Genomic DNA, 18,245 nt, shown 5'->3' with positions numbered 1-18,245 from the left:
TTCTTTGTATCTTACTGAAATAATAAACCTGATTTAAAGTCGACAATATTAGGTCTGAAACACAGGAAAAAGTCAAGAAAGTGAAACCCTTGTACGTGTGCTTTCTGTGGGTTAAACCAGCTGGATATTACAAACAAAAAATTGGCATATTCTAACAAGCAAAGTCACTTTTAGCACATTTTGTTTCTGAAATTGTTGCGGAACAACCTGTAATTGGAAACAATGTCATGGAATTGGTTTCACACTGAATATATGCTTGAGAATAATATCAGCCTGGTCAGATGTGTGCCAGATTTATCAGCAAAGGTTTTTGATAATGTCACTTTAATGATAGATAAGGACGCCTGTCTCAGCTAGACCACAATCAGCAAAGCAATAATGTGGGACGCCTGAACATTGGTACTAGAATAAAGGCCTCAGTCTGCTTCACAGTGAGAGCTTTGGGGTTTGTCTTACAGCATCTGAAACTTCCTTGTTGATAGTGAAACTGGGAGCTGATGTGGCTTTTGTGACTTTTTGAAACAGACACACACACTTAACACTTTACACAGCACTGTCCAGGTGTGGTGCAACACATTAAATGTTTCTGAGGAAAGAATGAAAAAGTATTTACTGTCGTCACATTATATGATTCATTCTCTCGAGATTACAAAGACAAGTTTAAGACGAGGAATTCTTGGGGAAATATTGGAGGCAGTGGGATGAAGCCAGGAGGAGGCTATGAAGCTTCTTTGCCCCGTCTTGGAGTGTGGCCATTTGAAACAGGTATAAACCATAGACTGTATATAAAGATAGACATAGTGAAGTGTGACGTCACCCATTGGTTTGCATTTAAGCCAGTTTGAAGCCCAGAGTTGTGGTTTATTCTTTCACGCTCTGAAAACATGCCCTGCGGCCTCAGACTGAAGCTAATGCTAGCTTACTGGGAACACTGAGCGCTGCACACTAACGTTAACTACTTTAGCTAGATTGTGCTAACAGAGCAGGTATCTTAATCAAGTCACATTAAGTGTAGTGAAATATTGCAACAATAGTCCGACTCAGTGTGAGTCCTGGAGCCTGGGAGAGCAGCAGGTGAGCCACCTGTCAATCACAGCTGTCAATCAACGTCCACACAGCAAACATCAGAGCTACTATAAGTCTTCAAATCTTTTTGACGGAGCAATAATTTCCAATATTACCACTCGCACACTTATTAGAGGGCCTGGATTTAAAGATTGAGACCATAATGACTTTGGCTTTTTAAACGGGAGTCAGTTGGAGCATCTAGCAGCCGTCTGTGGTACTTTAAATGGTGTAATATAAACCCTTTTGCCTCTAGACGTGATGGTAAGACACTTCCTCTGTGAGCATACTGAGACCTTCACTCTGTGTTTGCTTCTTCTGGCTTGACGCCTGTAAACGAACAAACCCAGAGTTGTGTTGGATGCTTGTAGTGCCATGACAACAGCAGTGACAAATTTGATTTAACTTGGACACTTCAGCCATTCTGATCTTCCCTCTCTGTCTTCACCTGATGACAGCTCTGCACTGAACAGTGGAGGTCTGGAGGAGGGGGATTAGTTAACATGGGGAGGGGGGATTGGGGGGATGGGGTGTTAAGGTCACGCCTCTGGCCTAAAAAGGCGAAGCAGAATACCAGCAGCAGCGAGCTGCTCTAAGAATAACTCAGGGCCTGAGGCTCAGAAACATGACGTGAATGTAACTGTATCTAATTGGATTCAGACTTTTATTACTTTATAAGAATCAAAAACGAATAAGATTGATTGACGGATTTTGATTTAGACCTAATTGATTTTTAAGCAGTGTGAAACCACTGTCCGCTCTATAGTCATGTGACTAGAAGCTTAACAGCGGCTGGTGGGATAAAGTTACCTCTCTCCCAATCTCTCTTCCCTCGCTTCCTTTCCATCGTCCGTCAGTCGATCTAATTCTGTCAGAGCCAGTCAAGGGGGGGGGCCAGGCTGCTCTATCTGAGACTTCAGCCTCAACCAGGCAAAGGGCAAAGACACTGACCACCATAATCTGGTCTCTGTCTGTCTCCCCAACCTCATCCACTGGGACAGAAGTCAGTTTTCTGGACCATCTCTCAATCTCAAAAGAGTTTTTGACTTCTGGAACAAGAAAGTAAAAGTGCAGATTTAAGTTTAGAGAATGAACAAAGAGGTGTAGTGTTACCAGTGGTGGCTGAAGGGTTCGAGTTTTCCACATATCTGCAGCTCAAGTGATTCACATGCTGGATTGGAATTAAACACTGGGATTGAATCACACAGAGGAGTTGAGGATCTACTGGAAATACACATTTTTATGGCAACTTAATCTGCACAAAGGATTAACTGCTGGGATTTATAATTTGAGACAATGACGGAAACAGTAGAAGGTAAACTATCATCATATTAATTATTACTAATTCGTTTTTCACCATGTTGTGTTTTTATAGTAGCGACGAGGTACTCACAAGGCATGTTGTGGTTTGTTTTGCACACAAACTCTGTGATGTGCTGTTTGGTGTGTGGGGGAATTTCATGATTGGAAGTATCTAAAAATATGCCGCTATCATGTATCGGCTATTTGTAATGCAGCGCTGAGACCAGAGACAGTGCTGCATAGGATCAGTCAGCATCAACACTGCGCATCCTGTTGCATGCAATCTTTTTTTTTTATAAACTTTTTTGTGTGTGTTTTTTGTTTGTGGATAATGAAATGAGACAACAAGACAGTCCAGAGGCAGACAACGTTTTTTGACTTGTTTTCTTAAAATCACACAATGATCACAACTTAATTACACACCTACAGTAGGAAACACCCACACAGGTGTTTCCACTTATTATGACTCATTAAATGTCCTCTCAGAGCTGTGTGGGCGTGTACAGACTGCACTTGATTGACAGCTCCATGACCCTCTAGTTTGTCTTGTTAAGGCGGGACAACTTGCACCTTTCTAACAGGCTTTTTTCACACAAGACATTTTGACATGTGATTGGTGGAAAAACATTATAATTTTCCTTAATAAGAAAGAATGACAAGACAGCTAATCAACCAGAATGACTGTGCAGGCCCTTTAATTAAGCTAACGAGATAATTATAATCTTGGTATCCTAAATCAAGACTGTTTTCTTGTGATCTCAATATAACTACTGAATTTTCTCAATATTAAAAACTGTGTATGTAAAATTAATCTTATCAAAAGGTCCACTTTTATTTTAGTTTAGCTTTTTCCAGAGCTTTCAACTGCATCTCATAGTTTTCATCAGCAGATGGATGAAAACTTACAACTTCACGACAACTGAGCAAATTGTATCCACTGATGAAGACAATGACCTCTGGTTGAAAGCCCCATATAAAGGCTAGAACCTTCACTTTGTTTTAAGATTATTTGGTCAAACTACTGTTTCTTGTGGTGTTCACATTAATTTCTTTAACGAATATTATCCCCAGTGGCAATATAATTATCTTGTTACATCAGGATATCCTAATGATATCTCATTACTAGGTCTTTTTATCTCATTACTTCAAGATAACAAACAGAAGTTCAGGATTTACTTCATCTTCTGGTATTTTTGCTCTTTTCCTCATTAATGTGTCCTGCTTGTCTCAAGGCCATGAGGTCTGACTTGGACAGAAAGTGTGGAAGTCCATTATCCTGTTAGAGATAGTATTGCTATGAAATAGTTAACTCAGAATAGTCAGCTTCCATTTGGTATCTGTATGTGATTAAGTTCAGTCAGTTAAGAAAAGAGAACATATTTCAGATCACAAGATAATGAGATATAACCTTTGTTTAATGAGGTAATCTGAAAGAGAGACTTGAGAGAGAGAGAGACAAAGAAAACAAGCATAGTCAGGTACAACAAAAAGACATATTACACATATAGACAAAAAAAGCCCAAGAAGCATCAGAAACAATCACAGTCATCACTACACAGACCTGAGGTTAAAAAGTTAATTAAGTTGAGGTCTCAGGATAACAAGACTTAAACAGTTTTTGTTTGCCTTTGGCTCCTATACAAGACAAAATCGAGCAATTCTTCTAAAAAACGACAGCATGCTAACATGCTCACAATGGCATTGCTAACATGCTGATGTAAAGCAGGTGTAATGTTCATCTTAGTTTAACATTTGCTAATTAGCACTAAACACAAAGTAATGGAATGTCAAACAAAGTATTGGACAAATTGAAATCCTGACCTGATGGGGATGGTGGTTATATGAAAAGTTAAGGAATCAAAAAAGTTATTACAAGTCATGCTGAAGGAAACGTGAATGTCTGTACCGCATTTCATGAGAATCCATTCAGTAGTTGTTGAGACATTTCACAAAACACCACAAATGTCAACCTTATGGTGGCACTAAAGTCAACAGTCTTTGGATCTCCAAAGTCATTTAAGATACATCATCTGGTAAACGTGAATATCTGTATGAGGTTTTGTGCCAATTCATCAAGTAGACGTATGATATTTCACAGGATACATAAAGACTTTGACCTGCTGGTGGACCTAGATGAAAAGTCAGCGAATAAACAAAATCATCAGGATTAATCTTCTGGAAATGGTGGATATCTACCAAATTTCACAGCAATCCATCCAAAAGTTGTTGAGACATTTCACTAAAAAACAAAAACATGCAATGACATTACAGTGCTTCTTGTGTTTCCAGTTGAAAAAGCCAATATGTTAACAGCTACTATAATATAGAGGCTATGGAATCACTTGGCAGCAAGTGTGTTTTAAAGTAATCACTTCAGTAAAAAGCCAGATCAGAGTGTTTACAAAGCTTTCGCCATGGAAAAGGTTCAAAGTGGGGAATAAAATGACGTCTGTGAGGCAGAGTGGATCAAAGTTATGACTATAATATTGTCAGTTCAATATCATTGATTAAAATCAAGACAAATACATGGACACAGAGAGTAACAGTTTATGCATTATATTATAGAGAATATGTATGCATGACCTGTAATCCTTTTCCTAAGACTTCTAACTGGTAACCAATTAAAATGGACAGACTCACATTACAGTAGATGCACTGAACTCCTGTTAGCTGGAGAAATGGAAACATAAATCACAACCTGATTAAGAGCTCCGCCATGCTCGACCAGCTGCATCGTAAAGGTCTCTGCCGCGCTTAGTTCAGCTCGGTGCACTCATTAAGGAAATGTAATGTTATGGCACAGTTACTTATATTCTGAACAGACAAACACTAAAGCTCCTAATGACTCCTAATGCTCTCAGATTAGCTGTCATGGATACAGAAAGAGAATAACAACAGAAATGTCAATGTGGAGACAGATCAGCCATTAAAGGAAGAATCATGCACAGATGGATGATCAAACCTTTTAGAGTTGGGTTTAGAGAGTCAACAGAGGCATCAAAGTGAAGTTATTAATGTTTTAATGATCTGTTATAATATCATGTGTGTCATCATGGTGACGTCAAATCTGAGGGTTTTGCTGGAGGAGAAGCTCACAGAGTGACCAAAGTGAAAATGGTTCATCCTTTTTGAGGGCATGAATATGCTCAGTAAGTGTTTTTTTTATTTTTATTTTGATATTGTGCGTGTATAAGTGGAAATTATTTGCTTGATGGTGACACTTGGGAAAAGGTCAAAGGGTCAGCAGAAAACCAAAAACATGGTCTCAGTTCTGCCCAACATGACGAAAGCAGGAACCTAAAACCCACAACAAAATATATAACAAGATGATTATATTAACATTAATCTGGCTTCTTCCCTTATTTAGGAAACACATATCATGAGCAACCTATATTGTTTTAGGTAGCTAATTAACTTTAGTCCTGATTAAATTTGAAAGTTGCCAGTGTGAATGTTATAGCTTGTTCCTCCTGTTGTCTATAGCTATTAATGAAAACTACATAAATTATTGAAGAATCCAGAAATTAGTTTGTTAATAAGATATTGATGCAACTAAAACTTGACCTGACAGTGACCCTAGATGCCAAGTGAACGGAGTCCCTGAAATCTTACACAATTTTACGGGAATCTGATCAGTAGTTGAATGTACAGACCGACTGTCAGCAGACATCAATATAAGGGTAAAAAATGTATTTTTGTCTGCTGGTTGATGCTGTTCTTTCCCTAAATGTTAGAAACTTGAATTAAGCCAGTTTATAAAGAAGCAGCAGCAGTGTTACCACAGGTTAGAGAAGTGAAACTGGACTATGTGCTCAAATCTACCCAGAAAAGACCAGAAGAGGAAGCAAAATTCTCTTTACTCAGCAACAGAATAAATGACATAATAAAATGTCCTGAGTAAGCTTTAATCCTTCTTCTTCTCAGTCGCTGACAGTCAAACTGCTATTTGTAGGTGTGGTTTTACTATGACCTTATTCACAGTAAAACCACACCTCCCAGTGCAGTTTTATGGATCTATTTTATGGATTTAATGGATCTGTGTGTTGCTGTAAAAGGTCTAAAATATCACAACCTCTGAAAGACCTCAGTGAATAACATTGACTGAGTCAGTTTGAGCCGTAGATTAGTGTTTGTTTAGCTGTAAAAATCTCATTCAAAGTTTCATTTGAAGCCTAGTTGTTAATGAGTACAGCTACAATGATTAATCATTGATAGAAAATTGATCAGAAACTATTCTGATGATCAATTAAAATCATTTTTTAAGGAAAAATGCATAAAATATTCTGGTTGCATATTCTCAAATGTGAGGATTTTAAACTGAATATTTTTGGATTTTAGACTGTTGATCAGACAAAAAACGACATTTGAAGACGTCACCTTGGACTTAAAATAATTATAACGAGAATTTTTCATAAAATAGACAAAACGACTAATAGAAAAAAGTGTAAATGTAACTGAGAAGTTTCTATGTGTAGTTTGTGTATAGCAATAGTTGCTTCACAAACTTGCACACTAGCTCTCTCTTATTTACTTCATTCAACATTCATTCATTCACATACAAACTTGTTTGAGCATGTGGGTGAAATTCTGACAGATAATTAACATTTAAATTTATCAGGTGTGTGAGCTTAAAAAATATCCATATGTGAGCATTTGGGGTGAACTGTTGATGGTTATTGTTAGCCTGGTTGTTTGTTAGCACTGGCCTGCTAGCATAGTAGCTTCTAGCAAAAGAAATATGACATGACTTGTATTATGACTTTCGTTCAATTGTGTGACTGTTTTTAGATTACATGAGATTAATTTTATATCGTATGACGGTCTCGATTCAGAATGTTCTTGCATTTACATTAAATTGGCCTCTTCTCTTATTTATGAAGCACATTTCATAAGCAACATATGCTGTTTTAGGCACCTAATTAACTTTAGTCCTGATTAAATTTGAAAGTTGCTTGTGTGAATGTTAGAGCTTGTCCTCTCTCGCCTATAGCTGTTAATGAAAACTACATAAATAATTAAAGAATCCAGGAATTAGTTTGTTTTTTTTCAATTTCAAATTTTCTTTTATTACTTTCTTTTAGTTTCAAGCTCAATGACTGCAGTGTTAGTCAATGTGAGATGTTGAATTTCCCCTTGTGGTGCTAGATGAACAGTCAGTGTCCCCAAAATCTGCTCCCAGAATCATCCTTTGGGATCTAGGAGTATCTGAACCACATTTCATAGCAGTGTGGTCAGTAGTTGTCAAGATATGTTGTTCTGGTTAGGAGGACAAACAGCCACAGTTTGATTTGGATGTTTGTTTTTCTTTTTAAAATAGTAAATATGTTGCTCTTACTTTAGTTAAAGCTCAGCAGGAAAACTGCATATGTGCTTGGTGTTTGATGCTCTTTCATTTTAACATTTTTGAGAACATTTTGTCACATTTGCTTAAACCATAAACCTAGCAGCCATCCAGTTCTCACAATCACAGTCGTTCCTCAATATGTTATATGAGGTGAGTTATATTTTGAACGGACCTGTTGGAATCAAAGTGATGAAGTCAGTCGGAGGTGTCTGTGTGTGTTTAGAGCGCTGCTAAGCTGTTTGAGTCAGCAGTAACAGAGTAACCGACAGCAGCTGCCAACAGCGAGATGAAGAGAGTCAACAGGTGGTGTGAGCTCCTCTAATACACACACACACACACACACACACACACACACACACACACGCACACACACACACAGAGTGACATTAGCAACTACACTATAACTGACTATCCTGCATTATTATTATTATTATTATTAAAGTCTCTCTCCACTCAAATATGTTTTTCTTCTTGTTCCTTCAGTTGAATGTTTAATCTTCACTGTGCAGAATGATGTATGTGCAGAGTTTGTTTTCACATCCAAGGAGGACAGTTTCTCTGAGGTCACTGAAAATCAAATTTTTTATGGACGGGACTACCAGCATGATTTGTGACATCACAAATAGTTTGGAGCCAATCATGGTCCAATATTCAACTAACACAAGTGTGATGTGGAAACTTGAAGCCTCCAGTGCTGAGAATGGACTTTACAGTGAAGTAGGAGACATCTTGTGTCCAGCAGTTAAACTTTTGAAATGAAATATATTTACATATTCATAAACTCTGGATTTTGTAATGAGGGAGAAGGAGGAAATGCCATTTTACGGATTTTAATATAGTAATTATACACACACATTATTGTCCCAAGCAGAGTATTTTTACATGTCTTAATACAACATATGCACAAATGTTGGAAACAAGAGTTATTTGACAATATTTGTTGTTCCTTATTACAGAATATTGTAGCAAACTCGGTTTAAGGCAACTGAAAACACAAAGCAGATTGCACTGGTTCCAGATTATGAAAGTGGCAAAACTATGTAACCTTCAATTAAAAGCATGTTGGGAATATTGTCAGTAATTAAACTGTTGATTTATGTTATGACCTTCTGTTCCTTGGATGGTACTGGACCGTTGACATTCACTTTGAAAGGCCTTACTGGCATGAAATGTAACTTGAAATATGAATGAGTGCTTAAAATGTACACATACTGGAAAAGGTGATTATATACAGTCTAGTAACACTGCTAAATTAATTACATTTTTAATAAAAAGGCAATGCTAATTAGTTGCTATAAAAGGGAAAACAGTTAGCTAGTTGTTACCACAGAGCTAGCACTGTAGCCTATTAACAAACAGGCCTATTGAAGAAAATTTTATCTGCATTTGGTTAATAATAATTCTGATTTTAACTTTGCCTGAAACAAGACTGCAGCTAATTGTTTTTATTATTGATTAATCTGCAGATTATTTTCATGATTAATCTATAAAATGTTTAAAAAACAGTGCAAAATGCCTGTTATAATAAAAGTTCAAGGAGAAGGTCCTCAAGTGTCTCGTTTTGTCTGATCGACAGTCCAAAACTCATCACAAACTCACCCATCACAACATCCTGGAGTCTAAGGTGACGTCCTCAGTCTTATTTTGTCCAACCAACTGCCAAAAACCCCCAAATATAAAATTTATAGTAAGGTATGACAAAGAAGAGCAAATTCTCAAATTTAGAGCATTGAACCAACAAATGTTTGTCATTTTTGTCAATTAATTAATTGGCAAAATTAATTTTCTGTCGTTGCAGCTCTTCCCAAAACCACCCTGTGTAATGTGAGTGTGTTGTACATAATACAGAAAAAATGAACAATAACATCCAAGAGTTGAGCTTTTTAATGACAGACACTAAATTGAGATTAAACCAGAGATAAACAGAGTGAATTTTCAACTTCCATCTATCAGGTGGCCAGAAACATGGCTGCAAATGAATTATAGTGTTTGTCGGATGTTTGGATGTAGGTAGCTGTTGCTAACATGTTAGCATGACAACTTTATGCTGGTGATATGTGGTGGCTGTGGTTTTCTGTCTCCTGGTGGTTTAAAATCTTTAGATGCAGTTTTAATGCCAAGATGTTTTCTGTAATGTTAAATAAAGTGTAAATATGACTGAAAACCAGGACAACAGCAGCTTTCTTTGTTATCTTTAATGCACCCCACAGTCACTGTAGACTTTCCCACCACATCAGACTCTCTCTAATAGAACTGAAACATACTACAGGAAGTACTTTAACAAGATATTCATCTCTACTGTAACTAAAGAGACACTCAGTGGCCAGAAAAATAAACTGTTTTTTGCAGAATTCAACCAAATGTAGACTCAGTAACAGACCTGTCTCTGTTCTCTAAACTACCTTTCCATCATAACAGATCATCATGGTCATAAATGGCAGATATTAAAGGGATCCTTAAATATCATAATGTTTTTCTAACTCAACACATCAGCAGTGATGCAGCAGCCTCCTTGTATGGAAAATATTTTTATGAGGTGACTTTTGCTCAGGTCCATTCAAGGCGTATTCAGACTCTTTGACAGTTTTATTATTTTATTTTGCTTCGGTAGTCATTTATAGTTCCCCTGTTTGACCTTTCTTCCTTCTCTCTCTTGGCCTGCTGTGTTCATTTGGTAATTGCTGTTTCATGCTGTTCTAGTTTTCACTTCTGAGTCTGTTTTTCTGCTTTTATCCCAAGCAGTGTGTAACATTATTCTACCCACTGCTATTTAATTATTATACTTGCGATCATGCTGTGAGATCAAGCCTATTGTTGGTAATCTGTAGTAAACTGAGTTGCTGCTGTATGCAGAGAACATAGAGTGAGGAGGGAGGTTTATATTTAGGTCTGTGAGTGTATAACAAGGCCATGTAATCATTTCCAAACAGGGAAAGGAAACAGTAAATGTATTCTCACTTCCTCACAGAAAGCTGTAGAGAGGAGATGGATTGTTTACTTGTGATCATTAGATAATTAGAGGAATACCCTGATTGCAAATTTTCCCTTGATCCTCACATTACAAGGCGCCAAACAATCTCTCAGAATCACAGAATAATTACAGTATTTTGTCAACTCAACATCACAAACGTTTTCTCATGATCAGACTTCATATTTCAAGAAACCCCCCCCCCCAAAACAGAAAACAAAACATAAGAAGTTCACCAGGTTGCCAGTTTGATTAAATTTTATGGTCAATTTTGAAGCTGTGGATTGTGGTGCTGTTGAACTGTGTTGCATCAGACATGTTTCTAAGATTTAATTCACCCTCACTGATATAACTGAGGTGGACAAAATATTAGAAACAGCTCTCAGTATGACTCAAGAACATCACAAACAGCAGCATTTCAATAAAAGTTTCAACTGCTACTAATATTTAATGCTTTTCTCCCCTCAGCTCGGTCGTCGACCACCACGACCACCATGGTCATCGACACCAAGAACGGAGACGCCGTGTCGCCACTTACGCGGACGTCCAAGAAAACTTTCATAGATGACCTCTACTCTACGTTCAGCTCACCGCTGGCCTGGATCTTGGTCCTGGCCCTCGTCATTACGTGGTCTTGTGTTTTTGTCATCATGTTTGATCTGATGGACTACAAGACATTTTCAGGTAAGGAGAGATGTTTGTTGCTCATTGTCGCCTCTCGACTTTCACGTAAAGGCGTGTGTTCAACGGAAACAGACGCTGAAGAAGAAGAGCTACAGTGTTGTGAAAGAAGTTTTAGTTTCTTCTCAACTGAAATTGGGAAATAAACTGCCAGGTTGAGTTTTATAAATACATGTTGACACAGCCAGCTTTTACTCAGCCAGACAAGTCAGGCACACTGTGGCTAAACGTTGGCTCACTTGGCTGAGTTTTGGCACCAGAGAATCAAATGTGGACTGGCTCTGGTTCATAAATGGCTGCCAGTTTTGAGGGTTAGAATTTGAATTAATTTTTAACAGCTTTCAGCTCCAGTTAGTGGCACTCCAGCCAGCTCTGTGGTAATGTTGGCACATAATATCAGCTCAAAACTAACTCTGAAGTGTCACTCATCACAAGTTCAGCAACCAGACTACTTACATACTGTAACATATCAGTGTTAATTATAATTATTATTATAATTATCATATATATATTGCTGTTTAAAGATTTTATTGTTTTCTACTACAAAGTGTGCAGAATGTTATTGTAATGTCTAAGGATTTTGCACTGCATTTATAGATTATTAAGTTTGATTATGAAGTGATCACACAAGATTGATTTCCACAGAGGTTGTTTATTTAGTCTTTATTTTGCCTTTAGTTTGAACACTGAACCACCAGAAGGGTCAGTTTGGCTTGCAGTGTTTCAGCATGGAGGGTGTAGATCTAAAGAACAGGAGTGAGAAGGTAGCTGTTAACTGAGAAGGTGTTTCTGTAACATCATGTCATGTGTATATGGTCAGCAATGTCATGAATTACATCATAATTAGCATAGCTGCTAGTGGATTCTAGCAGAACATTTAAGGACTACTTTGTCTACAGAAGTGTCATGCAAGCAGAAACACTTGCTTCTTGTTGGTTTCTTTAAAGCAGACATATTTTGTACATTTACAGGTCTATATTTTTATTCTGAGGCTCTACTGGAATACAGTTCAAGCTTTTGACTTGCAGGGAGCATTTATATACATTCATGCATTCACACGTTTACATAAAGTTATGGAACTATGACCCTGTTTAGCATAGACATCCGACATCCTAACAGTATATAAATAACAGAAAATCACAAAAACCAACAGTCAGTTAAACATTTTAGCAGAAACTCATGTCTGGTTCATGCTGGTACATGTAGTTTTAATGCAGCACTTGTACAAACCAACAAATTAGTTTGTTATTTTACAATGAAGAGCAGTAATCTCATGACTGTTTAATATCACAGCATTTTTTACATCTTTCTTTTTTTCTTTTACTTCTATATGATTTTATATCTTTATGTTTCTGTTCAGCACATTGAACTGCGTTGGTATTAGATTTATTAATATACTGTGTTCATATGTTCATATGTCAAGAAGTTGCAAGCACTGGTTCAATTTCTCCTTGTAAAATTAAAAAGAACTTAAGTAACAATGCTTCTAAAACTTAATTAATTTTTGTTGTGGTCAGCTCTGCTTAATTCTCTAACTCTAACAAGAACATCTTCCTTCATTAAAACTTAATTTCCTTAATTATTACAATTATTACAAATGATTCTCACTGAAAGAAGCTGGAAGAACCCAGCAGCAAAGCCAAAACATAGCAGTGCAGACATTCACATCATGTGTGCATCGATTTTAAGAGAAATATCAACTTCTCTTTTGTCCTCTCAGCCACAGTTTTGATTAAAATCCACATTTTCTTACCAAATTACAAGCAGTAGTATGTTATATCTTAATTGTCATCATCCCATCACATTGTGAACACAGAAACGCTTTACAGCACCTCTCCTTCTCCTTCTTCTTTTAACCCCTTCTTCCTCTTTTTGCCTCACCATGGTGCTTGACTTCTTTGCTTATTGCCACTGTCTCTCATCCAACCAGGTCACCCGCCTTCTGTCGTCAGGAAGGCTTTAAAGGAATCAGGGCATAGAGGCAAGGCACCTTACTAACCTCAGACCAGGAGCTTTTTCTGGAGCTGCAGATAAAAACTACTAATTAATTACCTAACATTGACTGCTAATATTAGTTATCAATGTTAGAACGTGCTTCACAGCCACCTGTGGATGGTTGTTGAATGCAGGCTGCACTCATGGTTGATATTGACAGTAAGTGTTCAGATGTATAGTAATATGCTCTGATGTCAATAGTTTATTGTGTAGAAAAGACATTTATGTATCATTACTTTAGCATGTTTATCTTATTTTTTATGTTGCATATTTACGTGTGAGGAAAACAAATGTTCAGATATTTAAAGACCACAAATATTTAGGTTTCAAAGAAAAAGATGGTTTTGAATATTTGAACTTCAGATGAGTTTGATTTCATTCAGCACAAACATCAGAAAAACAGAAAAATATCAGAAAAATATATCAGTAAGATGGATTTAAAATATTAAGGTAGAAATGTCAGAAGATTTTGATTTATCTTATTTTACAGACAGGATAATCCTATTTTAAATGCATCTTACTGATATATTTTTCTGATATTTATGTTTTTTAAATATATTTTTTATAAAATATATATTTTATATATATTTATATAAACTATATTTCCCAGTGAATAGTTCAGCTGTTTGCTTTTTGTAGAAGATAGATACGGTTGAATTCAGTGTTGTGAGTGTCTTAGTTTAAGCTTCACGTTTGAAAACGATGAAAATCAGAAGTGGAAATATGTTTGACTGATGCAGTTAATAGCTACATGAAAATGCTAATTTAATATTCAGCTTTCACACAGTTTCTGAATCTTCTGCCCTGATTCAAAACAAACAATGTTTCAGTAATGGTTGCACTGGGAACACTGGCCCTCCTTCATCAAACTGTCACAGAAACTGTGGAAGAGTCTTACAAATCTTCTCGTCTGTTTAATGAAATCATCTCACAAACTGTGTTTCCCATTGAGAAACCTGTTAAAATCACCTTTTAGAACTTAAATGTAATGAGAAAAACACAATATGGCGTTATATTTACAGTAAAAGCAGATTGGAACACATCTCTAATAACTTGATGAATGAGGGTCAGTGTGAATTATAAACGCTTTTGCACAGCAATGTGTTATATTGAAGGCCTTTGGCTGTGGTTAAACTGGGAGGTGGGTAAGCTCTGCTCTTAATATGACACTAATCAATTCCTTAAATCCAGATTCAGCTTTATGAGTTCAACTCCTGTAGCCCCACCCCAGTTTAACCCTTTGCTTTAGAGTTTATGTTTGTGGACATTTCCTCAATGCAGGTAAAGCTGATAACAGAGCATTGAGTGAGAGTTAAGAAACTCTGACTGAAATGGGATTTGTTTGGTTTGGTCAAGAATAACCAGGGAATCAACTGTACGATTGTAATTTTAACTAAACGAGTAACTAAATCAACTGATGTGTTTGTGTGTTTGTCTTCATGTTCAACCAGGAGGCCTCACCAAGATCGGCTCAGACCCCGTGCATGCGGTGAACTACGTCTTGGAGGAAACAACAAACATGTTCAGTGCAATATTAAAATTTGCTGCCAACCTGGTTGCTCCTGAAGAAGACGATGGTACACTCATTCACAGTGCACATAAAGCTTCCATAAAGCTACAAAAAGAACATCTGGGATTTAGTTTATCTGATAAAATCACGACGTTGCAGTGCATTTACTCATTTCCTTCTTCTCTTCTTTAGGAAATCTATACGCAGTGAGAAAAAAAGGTTTGTAGTGATTCTATTTCCTGTGCAATGATCATTCATTCATCTGCAGAAATGAAATGAAGCCTTGCTTGCTGCTATTTGAACATCTTGTTCATGCTGTGCTGCATTACATGTGCTGTTCCTTACATACAGTGTACAGACAACATTAAAAATATAAACCTAAAAATGTATTTGCCACAAGTTTATCTGTAGGATATGTGTATGCTCATTTAAACACCCATTGAGATCATTCATAAAGACCCACCAATGCTTTGACAACTGTTGTTCACTACACTGAACAGCACATGTACAACATGTTTTCTTTACATGACTTTACGAGGCAAAAATCTTTGTGAAAATTCGTGTGATGGATAATGATGCCATTGGAGGAAGCTGCTACCCTCACAGACACAGTTCAGTTACTTTACAGCTACTTTTTTGTTTTGTTAAAAGCTCACAGAAAGTGTGTGTATGAGGGACTGTAGAAAGACATACCGTACAGGTGACAACATGGCCAGAGACATTTATTATGGTGGTAGTTTCAAGATAACTTAATCTATTGAACCATCTCAAAGATTCAAGATGGTTGGAGGAGGAGGAGGAGCAGGAGGAGGAAGTGGAGGTGAAGATTAAGAAAGCAAAAGGTACTTTATAAGTGCTATTTTTCTATAATCATGCAGATTAACTCTTGATAGATAATCTAATAGATAATCACAATCTTGTTCCTTATCCCCAGTAACAGTCAACTAATGGAGGCAACAACAGTACTCAACCAGTGTTCAACAAAAGCTAAACTTAGGTGTTGTGTCTTATTATTCTGCTGCACTAATATACTGAAATCTCATAGAAGCTGGTTTGATTCTATCAAACTTTTCTTCATAACAGCTGCCACTAAGCTATTAAAACTGCAAAACCTGTCAATGTACTGTATGTGAATGGATGTCCATACTGTAGCATGCTGGATCGATCCAGTTAAATTTGCATATTTGTTTTGTTTTCTTTTGTTGCTGATTTCTATTCCTTTATTTATGTTGTAGGAGAATTTCTACCATCCCGAAGTAAAGGTATGTACCTCCTGTCTGTTTACACACAACATGAACAGGGAAATATCTCTGTTACTGACTGATCAGATGCTAATTTTCTTTTAATAGCTACTTCACAAGCTAAGTGTTAGCATCCTCTTAAACTACAGAGATTATTTTTGTTTTGTAATCCTATTTAGTCTACCAAACATCTTATTTATGCTGTGTAACTAAGTTTTATTACTACACTGTGGTATAAAATATCGCTTTAGTTGGAGGAAATCCACAATGTCGTCTGGGACTCTTGCAGTTTATTGATAGTTTATTGACTTGTAATATTGGAGTAGCCCATTAATGCCCTCTTGCCTGAGGGTAGGGCTGGGCGATATAACCAAAATCTCATATACTGATATAGGTCATTTCATACCCCGATAAGGATACCTATCCCCGTATAGCACATTTTAATTGATTAATTAATTAATTTTACTAGGCGGAGGGGAGGACATTTCTCTCCGTTTGATAACATTAAAAGTTAAGTTAGACTTTTCTGTCGGCTTCCCGACTCATTTTTAAATAGACGAGAGAAAAAGAGAGAGAGAGAGAGAGAGAGAGAGAGAGAGAGAGAGAGAGAGAGAGAGAGAGAGAGAGAGAGAGAGACAGAGAACAGCTGTGGTCGAGCGAGCTAGAGAGTGAATGAAGAGAGGGAGCGCTGGTAGTGAGAAAGCTGGTGAATCAGATCAATAAAATGTTATTTTCTGATTGTTTCACAGCGGTTAAGTTCTAAAGCACAAACACGCCCACACCCCTCCGCTCAACACTGTGGCTGGACTCTGCACCACCTGATGGTCTGAATATGGGCCTAAGGGACTATGGAGAGCAGTGGAGAATAGCGCGACCATAATTACAGCAAAACGCAACAGAGACTCTCACACACTTAGCTGGAATTAAAAGAGTGCACATAAATTTGGTAAATAACTCAATTAAAGACAGTCTCTGCCACATTTTGCTTTCATTTATGGTTGCCATGTTGCTGCTTCTCTGCTCTTTCTCAGTGCGGGTGGGACTGAGCCCTCTGTGCGTATGCAGGGCAGCAGAGTAGAGACGGACAGACAAAGGAGAGTTGACAACAACTAAACTCATTATGTTTATGTAAGTGCAATAAAAGCTTTGTGAGTAAAAAGCCAAGAAGAGTAATTTATCAATGTAATCGGCACAACGGATGTACAGAATCCAAATGATGAAAAATATTGTCGTAAAGAATGTTATTTGCGTCACAATGATATAAACGATAGAGCATAATATGAAACGATAGACATTTTTCTCTTGTCACATGATATATATTATATCGCACAGCCCTACCTCAGGGTAACTTTAGTTCTGACCTGCCATTGTTGTATGGGGACCAGTTTGTTGTGTAACAGGGGAGTCTGAACCCCAAAAGGGTGAAGTTGTGATGTAAGCAACACATTAAAGGAAAGGCTGATTTTCCAAGTCTTTCTTTAAACAATATTCAGGTGCACATATGAAAACAGAAACACGCTTTGCTTGCTGTAATCGTTCATCTTGTTCTTAATTGAAGCTATTCAGCGAAGTTTCTGGAGCAAGACCACGCCTCAACTACGCTACTTCTGGCAATCCTATAAATACCACCTAACCCTCTCCTCTTCTCCCACGCTTGACGTGCATGCAGCTTCAGTCTAATTTCTCAGAAACAAGCTCAAGCTACCACCAGATATTAGCAATTTTGTCTCAAATTTCTTGACAAACGCATAATTGCATGATTACATTATAAAAAACTTGGACAAATGTTGGAATTCCGATTTCAAAAACTCAACTCACCATGGATCACGAACTGCAGATCAACACGTCTGATTCAGATGAAGATTTGTTTGAAACCAGTTCTCCTCTCCTGCAGCCACGACACAGCAGTCACACCAAAGAGCGCACCAGTGGAGCTGCTGTGCTCAGCAGTGCACATACTGGCTTCATGGGCACTTCCACTCATGTTTCCCTAACGTGACTCTCCTGGTAGATCTCAGTCCTCCTCTCCTCCATCAGTGAGAGCCAAAAAACTGTGGATGAGACAGTCATAGCCGTGGGAGCAGGCAGCTTCAACTTCTCCTCATCAGCTACCCTCTACAGTCTGGATTATTATCCATC

At 37.4% G+C, this 18,245-nt stretch overlaps 1 protein-coding gene across 4 annotated transcripts in view; it reads left to right on the top strand.

Moving 5' to 3' along the window:
• The first annotated feature begins 1,752 nt into the window (after positions 1–1,752).
• The window catches only part of LOC122999546 (triadin-like), a 40,897-nt gene continuing 24,404 nt past the window's right edge, over positions 1,753–18,245 (top strand). The window contains exons 1-7 of one of the 4 annotated variants that reach the window (XM_044376524.1): positions 1,758–2,380; positions 11,148–11,363; positions 13,291–13,341; positions 14,807–14,932; positions 15,058–15,084; positions 15,639–15,707; positions 16,101–16,127. In XM_044376524.1, coding sequence (XP_044232459.1) covers positions 2,362–2,380; positions 11,148–11,363; positions 13,291–13,341; positions 14,807–14,932; positions 15,058–15,084; positions 15,639–15,707; positions 16,101–16,127 — 535 coding nt within the window. In that variant the 5' untranslated portion in view covers positions 1,758–2,361. Of the gene's footprint in view, positions 2,381–11,147; positions 11,364–13,290; positions 13,342–14,806; positions 14,933–15,057; positions 15,085–15,638; positions 15,708–16,098; positions 16,128–18,245 lie in introns of those variants that run through there. The other 3 variants (XM_044376525.1, XM_044376527.1, XM_044376528.1) reach the window with 3 other exon arrangements.

This window comes from Thunnus albacares, chromosome 16 (genome assembly GCF_914725855.1).
Source record: "Thunnus albacares chromosome 16, fThuAlb1.1, whole genome shotgun sequence".
NCBI classification, from domain to species: domain Eukaryota; kingdom Metazoa; phylum Chordata; class Actinopteri; order Scombriformes; family Scombridae; genus Thunnus; species Thunnus albacares.
Note: the sequence above shows the minus strand (reverse complement) of the source record. Positions and strands in the feature narration are given on the sequence as shown.